This window comes from Pocillopora damicornis, chromosome 3 (assembly GCF_964200805.1).
Source record: "Pocillopora damicornis chromosome 3, jaPocDami1.2, whole genome shotgun sequence".
NCBI lineage: Eukaryota > Metazoa > Cnidaria > Anthozoa > Scleractinia > Pocilloporidae > Pocillopora > Pocillopora damicornis.
The window spans coordinates 4407343-4426192 of NC_142672.1; the positions used below are offsets into that span (position 1 = coordinate 4407343).

Genomic DNA, 18850 nt, shown 5'->3' on the forward strand with positions numbered 1-18850 from the left:
AGTAATTTCCATTCATACATCCCTGAATAAGTAAAGAAGTTCCCGCAAACATTGTGACCGTGCACACGAATCTCTTTCAACCCTTTTACTCCAAAGATCTCATCAATAAATCTCCTCACTTTCTTTCATACAATTCTTTTAATGTTTGTTCTGAGAATTTGTCATTGAATCATGCAACTGATATTCCCCTAATTTATATATTTCTTCATTCCCATCACTTGCCTGTTTGATAACGTATTGATCCTGTGAGGAGAAATTCTTTCTACGTCGGATAACAGTACACCAGCGACTATTTTCAAGCGTTCACTTGCTGCTCTTTACTACTCTATTTCAACTTACAACTCTCTTCTGTTTTCCAACACTAAAGCTTACTCATATTTAAGGCAATGGAATCAATTACAATTCTCTATGTTTCCTTAAGCATGTTTGATAAGCATGGGTACGTGATTTTTAGCTGACCAAGTAAAGTTTAAAGCTAACGGTTAAAATTTTGGCCGTCTTTACGGCGAAAGGTTAATTTTTTTCTGTCACGGTTACAAGAATGTCAAGAATTCGAATCATTTTGAAAAGTTAATGATTGATTTTCATTGTTCTAAAACACATTTACTCGCTGGCTTTTACTATACGAGTCGAGTTACAGGGGTAAGTCCAGATGTAGCCGCTGTTAGGTTGATATGGAGCAGTTTTCTTTTTTCCCTCATTGCCAACACGACGAGACAGTCGAAGATTTTGGCACTTTCAAAATAATGCATCGGCGATAAGGAAAATTTTTTTTCAGTTAACTTTGTTTGACGACTAAAATTTATCAATTTTCATGCTCAACGGCTAGATTTTTTTGTCGAATTACGACCAACGATTGGCCTCATTAACACCCTTTTATATGTATCCCCCTACAGTACGTGATCATAAGTTGAAATATGATGAGTTAGATAAGTAATACTTATCAAACACCCTTAAATGAACCCTAAAGTATGTGATGAATTAACCCTCAATGAACCCCCTAAAGAATACGTTGATGACTATAGCCATTAACCCCAATTATTAATTTTTGAACTCTGGATACTGTATTTCTAGTGTTCTAATTGTTTCACTCGTTTCGTTCGCTTTCTGTCCCCAAAGAGAAGAAGACTTCTGAAACGAGTCTCGACCAAAATTTAAATAGCTAGCACAAAATCCATTTCCGGCAAACGCAATAGGTTTTGGCTCTTCCCCTTAATTACTAAAGTTATGACAACGGAAACTGTCCCAGTTACCTTATGTGTACTGATGGTAACTGACCTTAATTTGGCGTAAATTTCATTTTTAAGGCCTTTTTGGCATTAATTCAATAATATTGACCAAAATCTTGGACATATTTAGTTATTGGCCTTCTATCGTCAGAGGCCGCCTGCGCCATTTGCCTTTACCCATGATGTAGTATTTTTCCAAAGAATTCAAGGACCATGGTATTTTGGCTTTACGTATTTCTTTGACAAAAAAACGGGTGAAGTAGGTGGCTTCCGATTCATTTATTGTACCTCCATTGTTATCTTGTGGCATCCATTCAGCAAAGTAAGTGAGTAGCCCCGTGTTCTCTGTGAAGTTCGTTCCGTTCTTAATTGCTATTCTGACACTTTCTTTGCCTACACCATCACCGTTTCCGGTCCAATACTTGAGCGAAGTGGGCTTTTTGACAGGGCCTGAAGCATGAATGTGCCACTCAGCCATCAAATATGAATCGTTTCTGTAGATTTCTGAGTCGATCTTCGGTAAACCCACCACAGTCTTTCCCGGCGAGCTCAGAAACAGTATTCGCTTAGCGTTGTTTCCACCTGTCAGTGTTTTATTACGGATCGCATTCACAACAGCTCTGGTCCATGGATTGTAAAGTTGGCAGCGGAGTAGTTGTAAGAGTACAAATCTGCCCTGCATCGAAGTCTTAAGTTACTAAAACCTTTATCACGAACATCTTTAATGATCTGCTCCGAGTAATGTTGCATTGGATCCTTCCTTTTGAACCAGTTTGTATTAAACCCTGTGTGAATCATGTCTTGGTACTTTTTTGGCGAAATGGGCAGATCTATAGCTGAATTGACAGAGAAAATTTCAGTCTAGTTTATTTCTTTTTAAACTGTTACATTGCCCACAAGTGGAAATCCCGAAGCCTATTACGTTGAAAAATTAGATTGGTTAAGTGAGAATACACCGAAAGAAAGAGGGTGGCATTATAAAAACTGAAGGAAAACAAAACAAATGGAAAAGAAGGCAGGCAACCAATTTGACAAGTAGGTAATTTTTGGAAAGTACCTCGGTAAGGAAGCATGATATTCTTTTAAGAGTAGAAAAACGAAAATTTCACTTTCAGTAGCGAGTGAAAATGGTGGACAACGGAGAATCCACTGACCGACTTTGGTGTAAAACAATGGAAAGAGTCAGCGACGCACAAAAAATGTGCAACTTACTGATATTTTATCAATAATTGTTAATGGATTCGATGCTAGCTGATATCATACTTTTTAACAAATCGACAGCGATGTAGCGTGGTCTTTACTCGACAACGATATTTTTCATCACAGTGGTCAAAATGTTGTGGACTCATTCGGCTGCGCCTCTTGAGTCCGTAGTAAGACGTTTTCTTCCAATCATCTACGAGACTACGACCAATATGAGACAAGTCACTAACTTCCATGACAGTTTAAAAACCTACCTTTTGCCTCAGTTTCAAACTCCACCAACAGAAGGAAAAACAGTGGAAGCAGAATCACGGTTCTAAACATCTTTTCTTCCATCGATTCCTGTTAATGATTAAAAAAGAAAGTATAATTCGATATTTCGGTGTAAAGATGTCGGTGTTGACAAGGACTCTTCTCATAACCCGGCGGGAGGGGGGGGGGCTACTTCTTATCAGTTATGCGATACTCACTTTTACTTTCACTTTCACCGGTGTAAAAGTCACTCTTGTTAAACCTTGTTGCAGATGGTGTCGGTTAGCTCGTGCCACAACTGAATTTACCAGCTTCAAATCACTCAATTTATTCCTCTCGAGACGCACAATTTCGCATTTACAAACCTCACGTATTTTCAGTAGTCAAGGTTACCCCGGAACTGGCAAAAAAGCAGTAAGGTCATAACCTAATCGAATTTACGATAAAGGTATACTTATCATAACCTGATTATTTTAGGACGGTACCTTCCGAGGAATGCTAAACATCACGTCGTAAAAGCACACGTATTAGGAAGTTCTTTCCCTAAAGAAGCGCCCAATATATTTTAACAGGCTGCTTCTTTTAGCCTTAAAGGGGCCTTACTCAGTTGTATTTAGGCTATGAAGAGTTTTTGTAGTTACTGCTTCCTACACGAGAAAAGCCACTTTTGTCAACATTGTTGGATAGTGTTGTGAGATGTTGTGAAGGAGCTGACCAAACGCACGTAACATCTTGCAACATCCAAAAATCTTGCAACAAAAAATTGATTATTTTTCAAACTTAATCCAACTTTGACCACGAATATGTGAAAATCATATGCGCAACATCTTGAAAATCATATATCCAACATCTTGCAACATGCTCAGGTCTTGAGAAGAGGAAAATATTATTTTCGGACACGTACGTATTTATTAATGAAAGCGTTAGGATTGTATCATAGGATTTTATGTTACGCGAGGAACCGTTGAGAATTTGAACTCGCTAAATATTCCGAGACATGAACATTTTACAAGTAAGATTAATAAAACTAACTCATTCCTTATGTGTCCATCGTAGTTTCTAATGATCTCTGCCGTTTTGGGCTTGCTTTGCCATCACTGTAATTCTAGTCATAACGAGCACTTGGAAATGCTGGTGGAAAACTCGTTTTCATCGTAATGCGCGAAGATTTTTAGACTTTCCAGGGTGCGATGATCTCAGATAATTAACTGTGTTGATATTTCGGAAAATTTAGCGTTGTTAATGGAGCATATGTTGTTCCCCATACTATTCCTTATAACGGATTCAAATTCTCGACGATTCCTCGCGCAACCTAACACTGTGTAACATACGTAGCCTACGTGTAGCCGTACCCTCCTCCCTAATGCAAAACGGAAGGTAAGGAAACTTCTAAGTTTCCTTAGGGTTAGGTTCGCTTCCGTTTCACCTTGTGGCTACACGTAGGCTAACACATACGTGTCCGAGAATTCATATTTCTCTTTTCTCGAGTGAGCTTGGGATGCCCTTGGTGCAACACGTTGCGCGCAACAATGTTACAAGTTTTTGCGTTGAAATGTGGCGTGCGTTTGGTCGGGCCTTAAGAGTGAGTCAGTGAGTGAGAGTTACATTACAGCGCCGAACTTCACCCGATTTTACTCGAAGTTTTTTGTTTCGGAGTTTCTTCACCGTAGTTTGACTTTCGCAAATAAACAATTGGGTGCAGCATACACTAGAGAAAGAAGAATGCGTTTTGAAACCAATTATTTTTTGCCTAACAGCACCCAAGATATGATCTTCTCTGTGGTTGCCGTGACGCTACGTTCTAAGTCACTACATCGTGGCCTCTCAACCTCGCGTGCCCATAACACGACAGCACGTGCGACATCTCAATTGTCTCAAAAAGTACTGCTTCTAGAATGCCTTAAAAAGCACAACCTCTCAAATGCCATAAAAGCACGACTTCTCAATTGTCTTAAAAAGTACAACTTCTCACATTTCCTCAAAGGCACGACTTCTAATATCTTAAAAAACCCAAATTCTCGAATGTCCTAAAAGTACAACTTCTCAAAAGCACAAATTGTCCGAAAAAAAAACAAATTTTCAAAAGCGCAACTTCTCAAATGTTTTAAAAAGCACAACTTCTCAAATGCCTTAAAAGCACAACTTTTCAAATGTGATAGAAAGCACGACTTCTCGAATGTCATAAAAGGCAGGACTTCTCAAATGTTTTGGCTCCTCAAATGTGTAAAAAAGTATGACTCCTCAAAGGTCTTAAAAAGCACAACTTCTCAAATGTCTTAAAAGCACAACTTTTTGAATGTCTTTGCTTCTCAAATGTCTTAGAAAGCGAAACTTCCCAGATATCCTAAAAAGAACGACTTCTCAAATATCTAGGCTTCTCAAATGTCCTAAAAAGCACGCCTTCTCAAATATATTAGAAAGCACAACTTCTCAAATATCTGATCACGGAAACGTTGGTGAATGTACGAGAAACACTGGTGTGTTGCTCTGGAATGTCAAAGTCCAAGTAAGGCAGAGACGTTTTGTTGACACGAACAACCGGAAGAAGATTAAAACTAATTCTGGCACGCTTTGTCGTCAATAGAACCACTGTAAGGTTGTCGTTCGTTTAGCATTTTAAACAAATTGTGCTGACCAGAATGAAAACTTCTAACTTCCAGCAGCTTCCGTCCGTTACAAAGGCATTTGTGCTTAACTGCTCCCTACACTAAATTATAGTTCACTCCTCAGATTTTTCTCGCTGACCCCACCGGAATTGTGTATGAAATTTTTACGTATCTGATTTACACGGTGTTTCGCAATGGTCGAGTGGTCACTGAGAGAGTAGATCCTCTCTTGAGGTCACTAGAAAAAAACGCAAAAAAAAGAACTCGGCCAATATCCAGTCATCTTGACCTCACGCCTAATCAATAACGCATATAAACAGGCGTAATTCGTCTTCTAGAACTTACATGATGCAAATAAATAAATACAGACGCGAGGTAAGTTTGTTTTCAATCGAAACTAGCTCAGATTTTTGGGTCTGGTTCATTTCCATACAAACCTTTATGGCGTAAAACAAACAAACAAACAAGACTGACAGGAGGCTATTGTCTAAGCTGCGGGTAAGAGCTGCCTGTTCCGGAACTTACACACTCGTTCACCTGCTCATTTCAAAATCAAGGAAAAATTCCGACGCAAAATTGACGTAAAAATGAGTTTCCTCACGTCAACCGCTGATAGGCGGATATCTTTAAAAGCTGTCATGTGCTCAATGATTTGCTCCTGTTCATGAAAGAATTCAATGGTCAGAATCTATGGCCAGAAAAAGATCTACTTTCTCTTTCTCAAGGACGGTAAAACTGAGGAGCTGTAAAGCATGTGCTGTCAGGTGATACTGGAATCATCTATCAACCAGCGAGGGAGTTGTGATGGCTCCTTGTGGAGCGTGAAATTTAGTTTGGGGGAAACTACAGTCCTCAACCCCCGTCGACTGGCTCAGCCGTTTTTACTTCTACGTAAGTGTCAAACAAACAGGCAAACTGACAAAATACAACCAAGCCAGACGGTGCCAGTTTTGGTACCAGTCCCTTATCTTTCTCCGTGATGGAGAGAGACTGGGGCATTACGTTACCACCTTCAATTTAAATTTTTTTGTAGCAGTTTTTGATTGTATCCGTTGTAATCAATGTAATGAAGCTAAAATGAGCAGCCCAGAACATCGACAACTCGTAGGAAGGTTCAGCTTAACCGTCAATGGGGAAGAGAAAAACGTTGACGTGTACGAATTTCGATATGTTTGGAAATCTCGATCTGGGATCGAGCTTGTCGACCGCCAAAATGAGAACGGCGACATTTATGCTATTTTGTCAGCCAATCATCCTGAGGTTAATCTGGAACCGGGAGAATTTATCGTGAACTCGAGCACTGAAAACAAGGAAATACTGCCTCAAATGCAGCAATTCCCAGAGTTTGAAGATACTGGACGAGTTGCAAATTTTTCCGGTGGCAAGTTTCCAATATGGCGACTACAAAGCTACGATGTTTGCCCGGGAGAAGTCGTCAGAAATAAGGTTGAAAGCGACTTGCACTTTACAGGTGTTGTAGAGAGGCTGTTTTCTGATATGCACGAAAGCCTTCCCAAGAAACAGTACAAGGATGTGATCGCTGCAAGTCAATTGATTGAAAGCTTGCAGTTTTTGTCACAAGCACTGTGTGAATCAGATTTCTTTTCGGAGGACGCTCAAAGCTTGAAACATAATGAAAAATGGTTAACGAAAGACGCCAGAGGAAGGTGGAAGATTGTGAGAGAGACAGAAATATAATTAATTGTCATGATATCCAAACTTCTTGTACCGAACCGTGACTACTGGCTTACGTTTAGGTTCCACAACGATTCGGTGGGCCGTGTCGCAGAATCATTACGACTCAACATTTGTGTAAACTGAAGTTGCCTCTTATTACTCAGCTGTGTTAATGATAATCACAACCTTTTATTCCTCTCTGCCGCTTCTACTGTCTACAAATCAATACTTGCAGTTGACTAGCTAGGATGAACAGCAACTGTAAACCAAATCAGTGTTCATAAAATAGTCTCTCGTAATTAAGAATATATGTTATTCACCAGCTGGGTGCCCGAGGGCTTGAGTACCGCCCAAGGCTCAAGACCTCGGGCACAGTTTTTCCCAATACGGACCGACCTAGTCTGTTGAGTAACATTTTCATTTTTTTCTAACTTAACAACATTTTTGCCAAAGGAACCCGATTGATTTAAGGCAGTAATTAAGGCAAGATCCTCCTTTGACTGAACAATTTTTGAGCGAGTAAATGGTAATCAGACCACAGGATTCGTTACCGTGTCCTCTGAGAAAAAGGAAGGTTTTTATTTTTTTCTTTAAAATACTGAACATCGCACTGCTATAACATGTAGAGACACGTGACACTGCATAACCTCACGCTCTGTCCCACCTATCTTTGAATTGATTCGAGGTTTTCTTTTTCATTTATTATAGGCAGTATAGTTCTCTTTGAAAACCAGTTGAAACAGAGGAACCCAAATTTTAAGGAATGTCACGTACGAATGAACTGTGGCGAGAACCTTGTCCTGAAAATAGTACATTCGTAGAGAGAAAGACTTGAATGGCTTTTCATGATAAACTTTATTTCCTCTTCTCCTAAGACCAAAAGAGGCCCTGAACAGAATTAGATTTAAAGCTATCAAAACCAGCCCTGCTTGAGAGCACTATTTTCAATTCTTGCCTGTTTGTTTCATTTAATATTCACGAAACATTTCAAAAATATTGTTATTAGTTATAATTTTGCAAAGGTTCCACCAATGAGTGCAACATATGAAGTAAACTGCATACAAACTATCCTTGTCTCTTAAAGCAGTTTTCAATTGAGTAATGAAACTAGTGGTGTTGCCTTAGTTTTGCTACACTTTGGTCTGAGTAGTTTTCAATTAACTGTCAAAAGTAATTCATGATTACTTTGGTTTTGCTTAACTTTGCTCTTTGATTGGATCAGAAAACTTCTGACAACTTTTAAACCAATCAGACTCAAAAAATTAAAACTACTCATGATATGGTTGCCTACAATTTCCCTTATTTCATGCAGTTTGCTGTTTTTACTTCAAGCTCTCATTTAATGATGATGTCAATCTTAACTGACTCCAATTGGTTGTTGTGATTACTATGGTTTTTTTTTTTAAACAACTGAAAACTGCTCTTAAACAAAATCTCACTTGTTCACTTTTATTTTCTTGCCCATAAGACAGTTTATCTGTTTTAATTTAAATTCTCATTAGTCCCACGTGATGTTTTTCTTCAAATGGGCTTTTGTGATTACTTTGATTTTGTTTTAAAGACACTCAGTCAAAAAGTGCTGTATGTACTGATAAGGAATTAAATAAGTTATATCATGCCTGCTGTAAGTTTCCCCTTACCTAAAGTAAACCAGAATATATTTTTGTTCTTTTACTCTGTATTTTACATGACTATCACACAAACCTTTAAGCATATCATTTTAACCCTAGCTCATAGTCAGAAAATATTTATCTTTTGACAATTTTATTTAAATTACTTCCTACAAAACATAGTCTACAGTTCTATTTTCAAACACGGTGTCACAAAATAATTATTTTACAGGGTACAGTCAAACCTTGATTATCCAGACTCATGGGGGACTGGGCTCAATAGTCCAAATAATTGAAAATATGAATATAAATGTTTGTAGATGAAAGGACCAGAGATGCAACTTACAATAACCAAAAAATTCCAATAAATGAGGTCTAGATAATCAAAGTTTGACTGTACTTGTACTTGCAAACTCTAGTAACAACAACATTCCCCAACAATTTTATTGTTTACATTTTCAAAACATCTATAGTTCATAAACTGCCTTAAATCATTGGGTTGACTTTTCAAGGATGCTTTTATTCCACCTGCTGTTATCAAAGTTTAAATCATGAATGGCTCACCCAGTGCTCCTTTAAGGTTGCTTACTATCCTCTTCACTTTCCTGAAAGATAGTTTTGTTTTATTTAGATTAGGAGTAGTGCAGGTTGAAAAGTTCACCATTGTAAGGTGAGTTAAAATTGAAAGTAAGCTGCAACGAAAGGCCCTTAAAAGACGATGAAAACAAAACACTTTATTTTTGGAAAAAAGGTTGTGGTATTTAAAAAAGACAGACATAGAAAGGGCCTGATGACAATTGCATCATTCCTGTTTTGAAGCAAAAGACAACCTTATTTCATTTGTAAGCTTGAGGGTATAGTTTGCTGTCCAACAGCCCTATTAATAAAAGCAACTGCAATTTTTTTTCTTTGTATACTTAACCATAATTATTTTTATGGCTAACAAGTCCTGCAGAGGGCCTATCAACTTTACCAAGTACACTACCTTTTTCTCTGCTTCTTGTTCAGTTCTTGAGGTGGCACTGACTTCAGGTAACTTCTGATTACGTAGTTCTTCATCCTCGGAAGACAGTCCAACAAATGTTTGGTCTTTGTCCATACCTCCAGGTACATCACTTGTCTTAATTAATTATTAAGAATTCATTTCAGTCTTTTGCTTTATCAAAGGTTTCCCTTCACTTTTTTATCAAATTTTTAAGACTAATTTGATTTTTGTTGTTGTTTAGCAATCACTTGACTGAATGAAAAAAAGCCAAATTATATATGTAAAATATATAAAAGGAATGTATATCTCACACAGTTTTAACTAAACCTCAAATGTTGACCTCATATAAGTGACTAAATAGGAATTTCCCTTTAAATTATCAATTCATTTTGAAGCAGAGAGGTGATGAGAAGACAGAAAAATATTAATTGAAGGACATCATTTGATTTGGCACCAAATTCTCAAAGTAAAATGCAGGAGAAATGTTTGAGAGACAGTGCAGAGAAGGAATGTTTTGATCCTGGGAGTGAAAGGATTAACTCACTGAAGACATGCTTTGTGAAGGCTATGGCACCCATGTAAGATAAAGTCAAGGGTTTTAAAAACTGACCAACCTCCGCTTCTGAGCCAAAGAAATCATCAAGTTCCTTATCCATATCACTGTTGTCTTCCAACATGATATCATCCAGAGATCCACTACCCCGACCATGCACCAAACAGATTGGTTCTAACATGCAAAATTAGTAGTTGACAGACAGGCTTCAAGTTAATTGTGAATTTCATAAACTTGTTCTTTACAAACTATGAAGGGACTTAGAAAACTGTGAACACTTTGATTTGATCCTAAAGGTCAGTTGTATCCTGAACAATCTCAATAGTAACAGAAATGCAAGCAAACTTCAAAATCACAAACTTAGAGCCATCACTATTTGCAGTTTTGCTTTTTCACCCTGATTAGCCTTTACCCTAAAAGACAATAACATTTGTGAATATTTCTGGTCTTCACAGTTTACTGAGTTTCAGAGAAATCTTTAGTGGTTTGACATTAATTAATACACAGGAATATTTTGCCTGACAATCTTTCTCTTTTTACTTTCAGAGTGGTTAGTGACATCTGATCATGAAACTGATTGGATTTACCAAACATAAAATTTGCCTACCCTGCATTTAACCATTTGTACATGCAAAAGAATGATATTTTGGCATATAACTGCAAGCAGTTAACCCTTTAACTCTCAGAAGTGATTAACATAAAATTTCTCCCTACAATATCCAGACATTCTTCTGCAAACAGGTAATGAGAATATTCAAACTTACAGGTAGAAGCTGCTATCTTGATCTAGCACTAAGTTCTCATAACTGATTTACAAGGAAATGTGTAGCAGCTAGAGGGGATAATCATCAATCAGATTTTGGGAGTTAGAGGGTTAAGTAAGAATCAATAAAGGTCATGTATTTTGTTTTTTCATACCTTCTGTTCTGCCATGCTGTATGTAGTAGTTCATTTGTTCAAGAAAGGCATCTTCATAGACTTGTCGTTTTTCTATGGAAGCTTGCCTCTCCAGTTGCTGTATTTTAACTTCATTCCTTTCCTTGGCCAATTGAAGCTCCTCTGAAACAATTTGAAGAGCAATCATGATTACAAACTACCATTGTATAACCTCTTCCTGACCTTTGATGACAACTTTCTTCACATTTACACGTATCAAATGATTTAGCCAATAATATCACAACCGTCTTATATTTCCACTTAGTTTGAATCCTAAACCATGCAGAGAAATTAAAGCAGTATAATTGAACAAGTAGAACCAATAATCTCTTTTAACCCACTCCCACTGTTGTGAAAGCACTAGAAGAACTTTACTGCCGGTTGTACCTCTCCGAAAGTTATTAATTAACCCAGATCACACCCTACCATCAGTACCCATATTCTCCATACTGTTCTCTATACCTGTATATTTCCTTGGGTAATAACGAGGAGAATTTGATTATTAATCAAGAGCTTTCTTAGCTTGGTGATCATTTCCTTTGTTTGGGTGACTTCAGAGTGTGACTCAGGGGTTATATTGTAAGGAGAAATGAGACACTGGTCACTCTTAAGGGTCAAAGGTTTAAAAGTGACAAAGAATATTTTCTTACCTCTAAGAGTTTCTAAATCATCCCTGAAAAATCAATTGCGGTAGAAAGTAAGGTAAATGAATAACCGATGTAGTGACAGAAATGTAAGACAAGATACATGTACATGTACACTAAGTGGATGTAAGTAGTACATTATAGGTATTTCTAATCATCAAAGATACTGTCGTATGCAAGATTAATGGATGACTACAAGTATACTTCAATTTATAATACAGAACACCACAGTCACCAAACTGCTTGGGGAAGGTGTGAAAACCACAACTGGAGCTAGCAGCCACTCACTGAAATGTTCAAATCATACAGAGAACCGGTAATGAATAGATAATGAAGGGGCAGCTTGCTTTGCCAGTGTCCCATGGGGTTGTGCTGTGACAATTTACTGATTCTTAACAACTGCTACTTCATGCTGAATGAAATATATGTTTAACTTACTCTCTGTTATGTCTTAGCTTGGAAAGCTTGAGTCCTTGTGCAGCTTTCCGTCTCTCTAGGTCCAGCTGTTCACAAACCTCTTCCAAGTCTATCATCAAGTTATCCAACACTTCTATCTGTCCACCAAAGGCATCTAACAACAATATCACACCAAATAGCTTGTAAGCCAATGGATAGCTACATGATGTAATGAAATTTGCATATGAATACCATTAAATAGTGCATGTTTTTGTAACTTACCAGTATGTTTTGGGTTTCTAAAACCAGGAATTAATTAGTTACAGTTACCATAAAAGCTTTATAACTTGTCATATCATTGAATTTAGCAACTGTTCTCCTTCTGGATGCATATAACACAATAGCACTGTATAATTCTGCTACTTATGAAATGAGACCCTTATGGTACCAAACCATTTCATGCTGTATTGCTCTAACTGTCTCTAACCTGGCTGTAGCCAACCCCTAAGAGTGATTTCTGAGAATTTCAGAGTTAGCATTAAAAGCCTTGCTGCAACTGTTCCTATGAAAACATACGTACTCAAATATTCATACATGTTACATGTACTCAAGTATACCTATATCTGCCTTGGCTGTTTCAATGTTCTTTATCACTTCAGGTAGTAAAGCCAGTTCTGTGTGGAACATATTCATGTTGGTGTATAAATTGGAACATATCTTGGAAAACTCAGCAATACTCTGATCAGACCTCTAGAAAAAGAAAATTTAAATATAGACAAAAACAACAACACAAAAGTAAAACATTCTGAATGACAAGAAAAAAACTGACAGAACGACAAGAAAAAAACCTACTACGGTGTTAATTAAGCTTACTGACCTCTGCTTTTTCTGCGCATTCTCTAGATGCTTCATGAAGCTCTGCCCATTCTTTTTGGAACCTAATAAATGTTTACCCATTATTTTTGCAATGATTTCATATTAATTACCAATAACTAAATATTTAACCTAAAGCTGTGTGTAGTCAAAGTTATATGTGTTGAAACTGAGATGAGAACATTCATACTGAAAGTACAATTTTAAAACAGCTTTTAGTACAAAAAAAATTTATTAGAGTTTCCAAAAAAAGAACCAAAGCATATTTTTTTTCTCTGTAATTTATCAATCTATAGTCAAACATTTTATTCCTGAGCCAATTCAGTATGATAATAAAAAATGAACATCTCAACCACTGAGTGTCAATATGCAACATGCTGTTGTTCAATATGCAAGATGTACATGTTGTTGTTCAGATCTTTTTTAGATGAAGACAGCAGTGGGATAATGACACTTCTTTCTGGTGGCCATTCCTCCAACTGTCTGTACCATTTCAATGACGATTTTCTGGATAATTAGTTGATAGAAAAATCTCAAGAACATCTTTACCTAATCCTTTCGACCCTGATGGTGACTACCATATAATATCTCCTTACAGTAATACTACTGAATTATTCATTAAGATTATGAGGATAAAGGAAATGATTGCCAACCTAAGAAGCTTTGATTGTTAACAAATTCTCCCTGTCAGTATCAAAGGAAAAGACTGGAAAAGAGTAGGGAGAATATACCTGTGTGTAGATAGTGATGTTAGGTTGTAAAGTTTTCAGTTCCCAAGCAGAATGTACTTTTAAGTTTTACCTATCGCTGATTTGTTGAAATCGTATTACATATTAACTGGAATAGAAGTGGTCTATTTTTCTCCACTAATTACTGGCACTCAGTCATCACTTACTTGCTTAGGATTTCAGAACCTGCCTCAAGGTTACAACTAAAGCACTGGTCATCACTATGGATTAGGGAAAACCACAAAATGATAATGATTATTTACATAAAATCACTTTGGGCTCTCCTAAGCTAGCACAATAAAAAAAGCTCAGTGGGTCAGCATACATGCTGTATGTCAGCAATTTGCATCATTTACAATTCTCTTAGTGGTTTCTTGCTCTTTTTCTTTCTAAAGTGTTTAATTTTTTTGTGCAAAACTTACAATATTTAATTCATGGGCATGACATTTACCATATTTCTTCAAACAAGCACCCTAAGTGCTTGATTGAAGTAATTAACAAATAGTAAGTTTATTTCACAATAAAAAAAATAAATAACAATAAAATGTGAAGATATAGCACAGAAAGGGAATTCAAAGATTGTAAGCCAGTAAACAAATGATAATCAATTATCATGTGTGCACCTGAGTTTTTTTTTCTTGTAGAAGGGGGGTGTTGAGTTGGGTGGGTGCCTAAATTCAAACCTAGAGACTTAATCAATTAGATAGGTATGCAACTTTAACATCACGCGAATCACCAATTAAGAATTATTGCAATGTAACAGAGAGACCAGAACATGTTAACCGAGAGATGTATGCAATGAAATAACCCGTGTTCAATTAGAGCAAATAACATGAAGAAAATACCCTGATTTGAGAACCTACCTTTCAATTACTTCATCTGTGATGAATGTCGTTCTTCTGTTCAATAAAACAGGATATCTGTACTCAAGCTTATTGTTACACAATACCTTAAGACTAACATCTAAGTCCTCCTTATAGTATCAGTCCTGAACCTAACACAAAAGTAACGAGAGTGAAGGAAATGATCGGCATCTTAAGACGCTATCGACTGTTATAAAAACTATCCTTGTGAACACCACTAGAAATGTATGAAGATTATCTTAAATATACGAACTGATGCTAGGGTGTAAAGGGTTACCCAGGTTTAGGTAGCTACAGTTAAGGATATTAATCTTGATTATTCAGTTATATACACGTAAAAGCTTACACAAAAATAATAATTAACACCACATACTGATATACTAACCTTACTATTTTCTTATTGACAGCTTTGGCCTTATCTGCGATTGATTTCCAGCTGATGGAGGATAAAATCAAAACCGAGTAATGATCACAGGCTTCTTCTAAAACTCGTGCAAAACTATACAACCACAATTACTCTTACCCTTGGGTCAGATCATGTTGTACTGTTTGCAAACGATCTCTAAAATTATCAAACATTCTGTCTGCGTTATTTTATCGAGATCGTCTGGCCTTCTTGGTATTAGTTCGTCTCGAAAATTGACTAAATGTTCACCATCTTTTCTTTCTATTTTTGTTCTTTGACTATATTAAACTACGAGAAACCGCTGACTAAATATGGCCCACAATGCATCTCTGGGTCATTTCTAATATGGCCGCAGGGTGCTTCTTGTTCGTTTCCTGAACCTTGAGAGTATTGTGGAACCTGAACATTGACGTAAAAATTTTCCAATATATCAGCGCGTTTTGAGATTTAGAAGCTCGGAATTTTTTGGCGCATTGCTCATCTTTCTCAAGTTGTTTGGGATCCATCTGTAATCAAGTTTACCTTTCTTCATTTTGTTTGTAATTCTGGAAGATTCGAAGGCGCACGTAACAACGTAACCTCATTGTTTATGTAGTTATTTCAAAGTAGAGGAGGAAATGGCGAACTCAAGTGACGAGTCTCTTATTATGACTTTACTGGAACAGATCAGGGCTTTGGAAGATGAGAGGGATAAGGCTTTGCAGCTTGTTAGCGAGCTCGAGAAGAAAGTGAAAGTAGGCTCAAAGTCAGAAACAGACTCTCACGGAGTCCAAGGTATCGACAGTCCGAGCGAGGAGTCTGAGACGAAACTTGAGAAATTAAAGGAGGAGAACGAAGTTTTAAAAGGAACTGTTGAATCAATGGCACAAGCGGTGATATTCGATCTCGAAGAAATTCGACTCAATGAAGAGCAACGAAGATTTAATTTAAAAGAACTCATTTGCGAGGAGCAGAATCATCAATCCGAAGAGTCAAGCAAGGACATGGATGCTGATGGTTATAAGACAATGTTGGACATGTGTAAAAAGTATTATGGAAAAATGGTGGCTGAGCTTCAGGACGAGAGAGGCTCTCTACAGCAGAAGGTTGAGAAACAGCAAGCTTTGCTCCTGGAAAAGGACATGAAAATTGCAGAACTGGAATTGAAGCTACAGCAAGGTTCTCGAAAGTAAAATATGATAATTGCTTGAAATACATCTTTGTGAAAACAGGTTAGATTTTGTATATTTTGATATAATGTTAATAATGATAAAATTTGATAATGAAATAAAATTAGGGGCTCCTGATCAAGTTAATTAAAAGAACTTGAAAATCATGCTTGGTTTTATGCTACTCTGGTTTAAAAATTTAATGAATGTAAGTGAGAAGTTACAATTCATAGACCCATCCTACAGAACCCATCAAGAGAATTTTGAATAGCCACAACATTTAAGTTGCTCGAAAACCTTTTAAGACTTTAAGGTATATTTTCGCAAAACCTAAGGATCCTGTTAGGAAATGACAATGAACTGACACTATTTATTCTATTTTGTGCAATGACTGTGATCACAAGTATATCAGACAGACCAAAAAGAGCATCAAAATGGGGTCTTCTTTTGGGAAAAAAAAATTCAGCTTTGTCAGTTCACGCATGTGTAACCACAGGCAGCTCAAGCTCTAGCTGTGAGATGATCATCTTGTGAAAGAAGAGTCATTGCAAAATTATAAGAATTTGTATGGGAATATTTACAACCACTCTAATGATTAAAAAAATAAGTCAAATTCTCATTAAAATACCTCACCTTGCTTCTACAGTGCATTTCCTGTTATCTGAGCACTTACTATGTTGAAAAGAACTTATTTTAGCTAGCTGTCCACTTCGGGCTTTCCTTATGTACATAGTAAACCTTGAAATGGATGACTTGCTAAAGTGGGTTCTTTTTAACACAGTAAGCAGTCAGATAACAAGCAATGCATTGTGAAAGTAAGGTGAGGTATTTTTATTGAGAATTTGACTTATTATTTTATTCCCTAGAGCTTCAAACTCACCCCTTAAGAATTGTATGGTACACAGTAAGGAGAATTTCTAATGAGATCTTAGGAGTGAAAGGGTTAATATAAGTCAGTGCTGTGTTCATCAATGTCCTAACCCAGTGGTTCAGATTTTTTCTTTTCAACATATTGGGAGGAAACTTAGTGATGTCTTTCATGGTGATAATCTGTAGAAATGTAAAAAAAAATGTGAAATATTTGCCATTATAGTATGTCAAAGAGAAATTCTAATTCCCCTGAGATTAATTGATTTTCAGACCTCTACTGGTGCATGTGTTTGCATATTGGCTCATTATTTTCAGTGAATCAAGGATGTGAAATAGTGCATCACTGCTGGGCATAAGTGAATGGTAAACTGTCTCTTGTAACTGTAAAATTGCTCAGGATTGATCAGGGTTACAGTTCATTCAATTAATGTTTTGACACATAATAGAGAGTCAAATAACTCGTACTTAGGAAAGCAAGAATTTGAATTAGGATATTTCTCATATTTCATATTTAATTATTGACATTGTCAAGTGAATGATTGGGAAATGCCTTCGTAAATTAATAAGCATTTGTGGCAAAATGGGTGATTTAATAATTCAATTGCAAAAATAAGTGTTGCAATCAGCTCTACTACTGATTGCCAGAATGTTGCCAATCACTTGTTATGTGCAAAGTAATTGAAAACAGAGTCACATTTACTTCTAACAACAAAATTTACAATGAAAAAATAACCCAACTTTTTTTTTATTTTAAGCATTGCTGTACACAGACAGTTATTTAAGTTTCCAATAGTTTAATCATGAACATTCATCAATATGACATACATGTAGGTCAGAAAGATATTCCATGAATTAAAGTATAATGTTTTTAAAATTACATGCAAATCATAAGTGTGGTTGAAATTGTTTATTTTGTAGTATTTTCTAGGGTTGAATTAAATGCTTTTTGAGATCTAAAGGTACCAGATTAAAACCGATCAAACTTTTGCTGTTGACCCTTTAACTCCCATGAGTGACCATGAGAGATTTTCTCTTTACAATATCAATACAATATCAAGCAAAAAAGTGATGAGAATAAAGAAAAATATCAATTGGGAGATTATTAGTTGATCTAATACTATATTTCCTGAACTAGCATCTTAATAGTGGAGCTCGCATAGTGTGGCCCCATAATTCTACAAAATAGTAGTAACCCATCAAGCTGAAAAAATTTGGATGTACGACCGTACGACCGTACAAGGTGCTACTTTTAACATGCGTGGTCAACTGTACCGCAGGCACGCCAACGCCACGGCTTTGTCCAGTAGTCAGTGCACTGGGCTCCGAGTCGGACGACCCGAATTATAGGAGTCTGTATGGAAATATTTACGACCGCGCTAAGGAATTAAAACATACGTCAAATTCTCAATAAAAGTACCTCACCTTATTTCCAGTGTATCACTTGTTATCTGACCGCTTACTTTGATGAAAAGAACCCATTTTAGCGAGTTATTCATTTCCATTAATCATCTTACAGCTGGAGCTTGGGCTGCCTGTGGTTGAAGTTGTCATGCAAAAGTTGGTAATTTTTATTACAAAAAAAAAAAAGGTACGTGCAGTGAGTTCTTTGTCTCATACCTACAAACTTTATTTAATTCTGCCCAAGGGATTTTTCAGAATTAATTTACAATGTGTATATATAATATAAAAGACTAATGATATAAAATAATAACTTACTTGTACTTGATATAGAAATAACTTAAAATTACTACTACTAAATTAACAATCATAAAAACTAACACTATTAAATATTCTATAGTTATAAGTTGAGAGACCGGTATCCTAGTTCTTCGCTAATTCAGCCTTTGCATGCTTTTTAAATGATCTTAGTG

At 36.5% G+C, this 18850-nt stretch overlaps 4 protein-coding genes across 4 annotated transcripts; 2 read left to right on the forward strand and 2 right to left on the reverse strand.

The window, feature by feature from the left end:
- Positions 1 to 70: 70 nt before the first annotated feature.
- Positions 71 to 3032, reverse strand: LOC113679493 (uncharacterized). Its single transcript, XM_089201246.1, has 3 exons — positions 2903 to 3032; positions 2687 to 2774; positions 71 to 2065 (listed from the first exon to the last, which is right to left on the reverse strand). Exons 2-3 carry the CDS (start codon positions 2766 to 2768, stop codon positions 1839 to 1841), a joined length of 309 nt encoding a protein of 102 aa, XP_089057372.1. The 5' UTR covers positions 2769 to 2774; positions 2903 to 3032; the 3' UTR covers positions 71 to 1838.
- Positions 3033 to 5679: 2647 nt separating this feature from the next.
- Positions 5680 to 8035, forward strand: LOC149047897 (uncharacterized). The gene has a single exon (XM_089201245.1). The coding sequence runs from the start codon at positions 6368 to 6370 to the stop codon at positions 6986 to 6988; it is 621 nt and encodes a 206-aa protein (XP_089057371.1). The 5' UTR covers positions 5680 to 6367; the 3' UTR covers positions 6989 to 8035.
- Positions 7804 to 15290, reverse strand: LOC113679472 (dysbindin). The gene is made up of 12 exons (XM_027196433.2): positions 15079 to 15290; positions 14941 to 14991; positions 14556 to 14591; positions 13860 to 13913; positions 12969 to 13029; positions 12709 to 12841; positions 12134 to 12266; positions 11702 to 11724; positions 11034 to 11174; positions 10177 to 10289; positions 9563 to 9697; positions 7804 to 9182 (listed from the first exon to the last, which is right to left on the reverse strand). The coding sequence occupies exons 1-12, from the start codon at positions 15132 to 15134 to the stop codon at positions 9153 to 9155; spliced, it is 966 nt and encodes a 321-aa protein (XP_027052234.2). The 5' UTR covers positions 15135 to 15290; the 3' UTR covers positions 7804 to 9152.
- On the forward strand, positions 15282 to 17939 carry LOC113679473 (uncharacterized). Its single transcript, XM_027196434.2, has one exon. The coding sequence runs from the start codon at positions 15579 to 15581 to the stop codon at positions 16131 to 16133; it is 555 nt and encodes a 184-aa protein (XP_027052235.2). The 5' UTR covers positions 15282 to 15578; the 3' UTR covers positions 16134 to 17939.
- Positions 17940 to 18850: the final 911 nt, after the last annotated feature.